General features: G+C 45.1%; 1 protein-coding gene across 2 annotated transcripts in view; it reads left to right on the forward strand.

The window, feature by feature from the left end:
- The first annotated feature begins 268 nt into the window (after positions 1-268).
- LOC122550300 (protein FAM237A-like) overlaps positions 269-7,293 on the forward strand; it is an 11,281-nt gene continuing 4,256 nt past the window's right edge. Inside the window, exons 1-2 of one of the 2 annotated variants that reach the window (XM_043691037.1) lie at positions 269-660; positions 2,237-2,306. In XM_043691037.1, the coding sequence (XP_043546972.1) occupies positions 2,252-2,306 (55 nt within the window). In that variant the 5' untranslated portion in view covers positions 269-660; positions 2,237-2,251. The remainder of the gene's footprint in view (positions 661-2,236; positions 2,307-7,293) is intronic. The other variant, XM_043691038.1, reaches the window with a different exon arrangement.

Raw genomic sequence — 7,293 nt, forward strand, 5'->3', positions numbered from 1 at the left:
CTCTCAGCCGTACACGTGAACTGCTGTAGCCCCTCACACTGTGCAGTACCCTGAACCTCCTCCACCTAATGTGCGGTAACATCCGAATTTACTAACTTTCTGGGGGAGGGGAGTGGATTTGCCTTCTCGGTTCACCGACTCTCATAAGAAAATAACTGTTATTTCACACGATTGGCCACGGGCTCCTTGAATCTATAATTACGCTTTGAAATGAAAGAGATGCTGGAGGGCTGATAATCACATCAAGAAATATCTGAGAGAGGTTGTCTCCTACTTTCACTCGAACTCTTTAAAAAGACCCTGAAATTCCGGAAGTCCTTTCCACTGGCGGCTGGGGCACAGGTATCAATTTTGCATGGCGTTCAGGGTGAATGGCTCATGGTGATGCAGCAGAAAACCGGATCATTTTGCGAAGCAAATTGAGAGAAATTGAGCGACACACACACACACAGCCTGACGCAGAGACTGTGGGCGGACTGTGGTATATATACACCCGCCGCGAAACGGGCTCCAAACGCCCAACTCCAGGATCCCAACCGTGCAACAGCCGAACGAAGCAACTTCTCCTGCGGTTCCTCAGCGACCAATAACCACCACAGCGTTGCTGAATCTGCTCATGTCGCCCTGATTTACAGCCTGGGAGAGTCGAACACTTTCAGCGTGAGTATGACTCCTGCCACGGACCACACAGGGAATTATCAGTGTTTCACTGGGCGAGATGTTCGGAAAACGAGTCTTCATTTTAAAGTGGGTACTGCAGATGCTGGAGATTAGAGTCAAGATGAGAGAGGTGCTGGAAAAGCACAGCAGGTCAGGCAGCATCGGAGGAGCAGGAAAATCAACGTTTTAGGCAAAAGCCCTTCATCAGGAATGATTTTATTCATTTTAAAGTGTGGAGCCTGATTCCCTGTTGTACAGGCGAGTGTAACGCCGTGGTGTTATTGTGAAACAACCTGATCCGATATGGGACGAGGAAGGGGGTATTTGAATTCAGACCTTCTGACCCAGAAGCAGGGACGCTGCCACTTTTCTGCATGAGCCCCTCATTTGCAGGTTCTTTACAAATTGCCCATTATCTTACAGATTACCCAACTTGTACTTTAATTGCAATCTATTTTCCTCAAAATTGAGGGGTTATACCCACCAGGGAAGAACTGTCGAAGGACCAGTCTTCTATTTCACAGAGGGCCCGCGGGGTGACCTGTTAAAGACCTAGATTACAGCAGATGTTGTTGGACAGCTGTAGGGCCGACGTTTCCATTAGCTGAAACCAAGCCTAAGGTACAAGGTGGTGGTGAGGCCACACCTGAAGTACTCTGAGAAGTTTTGGTCGCTTATTTAAGGAATGATCTCATTTCATTGGAGGTAGTTCAGAGAAGGTTCACTAGGATGACCCCTGCTATGGAGGGATTGTCTTATGGGCTGAGGCTCTACTCACTGGGATTTAGAAGGTGGTGATCTCATTGAAACATTCCGAATTCTGAAGGGGCTTGACGGGGTAAATGCTGAGAGGATGTTTGCCCTCATGGGAGAGTCTGAGGCCAGAGGGCATAATGACAGCACCGATTTAAGACTGAGATGAGGAGGAAGTTCTTCTCTCAGAGGGTTGTGAGAGTCCCCCAACTCTGTCACAGAGAGCTGTGGGGACAGAGTGCTTGTGGATATTTCAGGCCTGATGAAGGGCTCCTGCCCGAAATGTCGATTTTCCAGCTCCAGGGATGCTGCCTGACCTGCTGTGCTTTTCCAGCACCACTCTAACCTTGACTCTGATCTCCAGCACCGCTGACCTCACTTTCTCCCAAATTCCTGATCAGTCGGGGAAATCGGGGGTTACGGGGGATGACAGGAATATGGACGTGAGAAACGTCTGATCACCCTTGATCCTAATGAATGCGGGAGCAAGTTGGAAGGGTCAAACGGCCTACTCCTGTTCCTATTCCTTGTAGCTTTATGGCCAGAAGGCTAAAACGGATAAACCCAGTAGTAAATTCCGGAGAAGTTTCCTTACCCAGTGAGTGTGGAGTCTCCCAGACAACGCATATTACTGAATTCGAAGAGAGGGTAGGTAAACCCCACGGTAGGTGCAGAGGAGATTGTAAATATTGATGGGCGAGACAGAGAAGGATGGGAGAAGGCATGTCCAACGCCTAAACTCCAGCGGGAAACTGCCAAGTCAACCGAGTTGTTTCTGTGTTGCAAAACTACGGTTTTTAAATATCACTCTGCATCCTCACAGTGTCCGGATTTCTGCATGTCGGTGAAAGTCTTGTTTTTGTGGCTTACTCATTCTTCGTTCGCAGTTTATGGTACGTGTTTTTTGTAACTGCTGTATCGCTGTTTCACTTAAACGCATGTGAAATTGTATCTGTCAAAGTTCCCTTGTTTATCTGGATGTGGATCGTATGAGATTGTCATGGGCTATTAACCTGATTGCTGAGAGAAAGACTAGATCAGAGACAAAAAACCCCCCTACAGATGCTGGAATTCAAGGTAGACAGGCATGAGGCTGGAGGAACACAGCAAGCCAGGCAGCTTCAGGTGGTGCAGAAAGGCTAGGTCCAGTCCTGCATCTCGCTATCTTTGACAGAAGTTACACGACGGCAGGTTATAGTCCAACAGGTTTATTTCAAACTACAAGCTTTCGAAGCGTTGCCCCTTCATCAGGTGAAGTGTACCAGGAAATCCGATACATATAGCTTGTAACTGGATGTATAGACTTATGGTCAGGTGGTGAGTAAAGCTGGAAGTTTATTTTCCAACATCTTTTGTGCAGAGTATGTACAATACTGCCGAACAAAGTTTTATATAGAAACACGGCAGGTAGAAACTTTCAATAGGCTAGTTAATATAGACCAAGGCAACACAGAGGTCGCGAAGTGAAACGTGGACAATGGTCTGGAATTGAAACATTAATCTCACCTTTTCTCTCTGGACAGAAATGTTTCACTTGGAGTACTTCACATCCATTAAATTCTCCTCTGATTTCAGATTTCCAACGCTGTAACTTCGTTTTTGTCCATTTACAATATCGAACCAATTTTATGACAATAGCTTTAAATCCATCAACACATGACATCTCATGAAGTTCCAAATAGGGATTTTAAAAAGTTTGAGTGGACTTGTTAGGGTAGGCGGGAAAGGTGTTTCCCCTTGTGGGAGAGTCTAAGGCATAATTTCAGAATAAGAAGTCACCCATTTAGCAAAGGAGATGGGGGTTAGGGTTCGAGGATTTTTTGGGGACCTCAGACGGGGTGAATCCGTGAAATTCTTTACGGCAGTCGGCTGTCGAGGTTGGACCATTAAGTATGTTCAAGGCGGAGTCAGACATTAATCAGTAAGGGAACCAGAGATGATAGGGATAAGTGGAATTGAGATGCGGATCAGCCATAACTTCTTTGAATGGCCAAGCAGACTCGATCGGCTGAATGGCCTACATCTGTTCGTTGAGTTAGGGTCATGTATTATAAATGAATTATAATTCATTTTATATTTTGCATTGACAGTGCACCGGACGACTCCTATGTGTTAACCTTTGCATCCAAGGCATGAGGATAATTAATGTCTGCATTTGGTTTCCGACCTGTTGTCTGGCACCTTGTAGATGTTCAGAGATTTCAGTGTTGTGATCTGTGTAAAGCAGAGCCCATCCCATAAAGTGGTTGTTGAGATGTCGGTCACCGCCATTCCTTCAGTCTGAGGGGGCTCGACATTAGTTTCTGTGTTCTCATTCTCGCCATTCATTATACCGCCAGCTTAGATCTGCTGCCCCCTCCTGGTGTGCTTTGGAAGAAGTGGAGAATCACAGGGAGGACAGGTGATTTCACTCTAGCCCTTCCTGGTGATGCAGCCTGGTGGCGAATCTAACCGAACACACCCCTGGTCTCTCATGCACTTACACCGGAGATGTCGATGACACGATTACAAGATACAGTTCTGTACAAATCAAAAATAAACGACCCTAAAGTTTCCAGCAGCAATATTCAATCGAAAGTCAAGACTGCTAGTCAAATCCATGAGGCTGTTGCATAATTTTAGAATTAAATTCCACTTTGCGGTCGAATATTCCCCGAAGCTAATTTCCACCATCTAATATAAAAACAATTCTTTGTAATGTGTTATCTTGCGATCGGCGCCTTTCTTTCGTTCAGCGTTTGGAGAGGTGTACGAAGAACACTGCTAAAACCTGGAACTGGTGGGGACCCAGGGGGATCTGATAGCCCGGCGACATAGATCATGAACAGACACAGAAGGTAATTCATAAGGCCAATGGAATTTGACACAATGTCCAGAGAGCTGGAATAGAAAAGACTAGGCATTATCTAACGCTGTACAGGTCCTGGTTAAACCAAAAGTAAAAAGTTCCAAGCGTTCCATGTTTGACTGGGAAGCATTACCTCTTTGTCCCCACTGATACTGCTGAATTCCCCTAGCACTTTCTGTTCTTACCCTTGGTAAGACCATGTCTGTGAGTGCTGTGAACAGTTCTGGACACCACCCCTCTGAAGGGAAGGCAGGGTGAATGTTACAGCACTACACATGGATTTTAAACGTTACATGAGGAAGAGTAATTGTTGTATTCCATTGAATTTAAAAAAAGGTTGAGGAGTGATTTGATTAACTTTCTCAAAATATTCAGAGGAGTAGACAACAGAGATAGAGAATAATTATTTCCATTGATTTGGGGAGTTTAGGTCGAGGGAGCTCTGTCAGAAACTAAAGCCAGACTTTCCAATGAGGAAAGTCATTGCCTCAAGATTAAAGGTAAATGGTAAGTTGGACACCAGGTATTGGCCACCAGGTTTATTTGAAGTCACAAGATTTCGAAGAGTAGCTCCTTTGTCAGATGAAGTGAGAGAGAAGCACACAAACACAGAAATTATGGGCAGAGAGATCAAGGGCAGAGGGATCAGAAGATCATACAAATGGTGTGAGTGGAGTGTCAAATAATAAATCTTTGCAGGTGACCAAGGGTGTTAGATGGTGTGAGTAAAATGTCAATTTCTGAATAACATCAGACTTACTATGGACTGCTCTTAAGAATCAATCTCATTCTTGAAAACATACATCTCCATCAAGGGTGGGTCCCCCATGTCAGTACCTCACTCTACCATAAGCCCACAGAAAACCGCATGACGCTGCACTTTACGAGCTTCCACCCTAAACATATTAAAGAAGACACATCTCCTACAGAGAGGTCCTGTGCATCTTCAGATGAGAAGGAATGGGATAGACACCTAGAGATTTTGAAAGAGGCCCTGTTAAGAATAGGGCATGATGCTCAACTCAGCGATCGTCAGTTCCAACAGCAAAAAACCACAATGACCTTCTCAGAAGACAGACATAGGATACAACCGATAGAGTACCTTTGGTCATCCAGTACTTCCCCGGAGCAGAGAGACTACACCATGTTCTTCGCTGCCTTCAACATGTCATTGATGACGATGAGCATCTCACCAAGATCATCCCTGCACCTCCACTTCTAAACCTTCAAACAACTGCTAAACCTTAAACAGACCATTGTTTGCAGCAAATTACCCAACCTTCAGGACAACACCAACCACAACACCACACAACCCTGCCACAGCAACCTCGGCAAGACATGCCATATCATCGACATGGATGCTACTGTCACACGTGGGAACACCACCCAACATGTGTGTGGTAGGTACTCATGTGACTCGGCCAAATGTTGTCTACCTCATACTCTGCAGGCAAGGATACCCCAAGGCATGGTATATTGGTGAGACCATGGGGCCACTACGACAGCAGATGAATGGACACCGCACCACAATCACCAGACAGGAATGTTCCCTCCCAGTTGAGGAACACTTCAGCGATCAAGGATATTCAGCCTCAGATCTTTGGGTAAGCGTCCTTCAAGATGGCCTTTGAGACACACAACAGCATTGTATCACTGAGCAGAAACTGATAGCAAAGATCCATACCCATGAAGACAACTCAAATGTGATCTTGGGTTCATGTCACTATATATGACCCCACCACACTGTTCTTATCAGTAAAGTCTTCCTTCCTGTCCTACCACCATGATAAATTGTTATGATCTCTCTAACTTAACTAGTTTGTACAGTTTTGGATTACTTAGTATGTTGGTTAGACCCTGGGCATGCGACTCTTATATCTATCATGTTATTCCAGTCAAATAAAAACCGAAAGAACTGTGGATGCTGTAAATCGGGAGCAGAGGCAGGGGTTGCTGGGGAGGCTCAGTGGGTCCAGAAAAATCAGAGTTAATGTTTTGAGTCTGGTGACCCTTCCTCTGATTTTCCTTCCCAGATGCTGGCAGACCTGCTAGGCTTTTCCAGCAGCTTCTGTTTGTGTTCCACGTTATTGTGATCTGTGACACTGTAATCTTTTGCTATAACTTCCGTGTCTTATGATTCTGCCCCACTAATTACCTGAGGAAGGAGCTGCGCTCTGAAAGCTAGTACTTCCAAATTAATCTGTTGGACTATAAGACCATAAGACATTGGAATGGAAGTAAGGCCATTCAGTCCATCTAGTCCACTCCGCCATTTAATCATGGCTGACAGGCATTTCAATGCCACTTACCCACACTTACCCCATAGTCCTTAATTCCTTGTGAGATCAAGAATTTATCAATCTCTGCCTTGGAGACATTTAATGTCCTGGCCTCCACTGCACTTCATGGCAATGAATTCCACAGGGCCACCACTCTCTGACTGAAGAAATGTCTCCTCATTTCCATTCTAAATTGACCCCCTCTAATGCTATGGCTATGCTCACGGGTCCTAGTCTTCCCACCTAACAAAAACAACTTCTCAGCATCCACCCTTTCTGAACCATGCATTATCTTGTAAGTTTCTATTAGATCTTCCCTCAACCTTCTAAACTCGAATGAATACAATCCAAGAATCCTCAGCTGTTCATCGTATGTTAGGCCTACCATCCCAGGGATCATCCGTGTGAATCTCCGCTGGACGCTCTCAAGTGCCAATATGTCCTTCCTGAGGTGTAGGACCCAAAATTAGACATAGTATTCTAAATGCGGCCTAACTAGAACTTTATAAACTCTCAGAAGCATATCACTGCTTTTATATTCCAACCCGCAATGACATTTCTTAATCATGGACCCAACCTGCAAGTTAACCTTCAGAGAATCCTGGACTAGCACTCCCAGATCCCTTTGTCCTTCAGCGTTATGAATTTTCTCACCGTTTAGAAAATAGCCCATGCCTGTATTCTTTTTTCCAAAGTGCAAGACCTCGCATTTGCTCATGTTGAATTTCATCAGCCATTTCTTGGACCACTCTC

Source organism: Chiloscyllium plagiosum, chromosome 5, assembly GCF_004010195.1.
Source record: "Chiloscyllium plagiosum isolate BGI_BamShark_2017 chromosome 5, ASM401019v2, whole genome shotgun sequence".
In the NCBI taxonomy this organism is placed as follows: Eukaryota; Metazoa; Chordata; class Chondrichthyes; order Orectolobiformes; family Hemiscylliidae; genus Chiloscyllium; species Chiloscyllium plagiosum.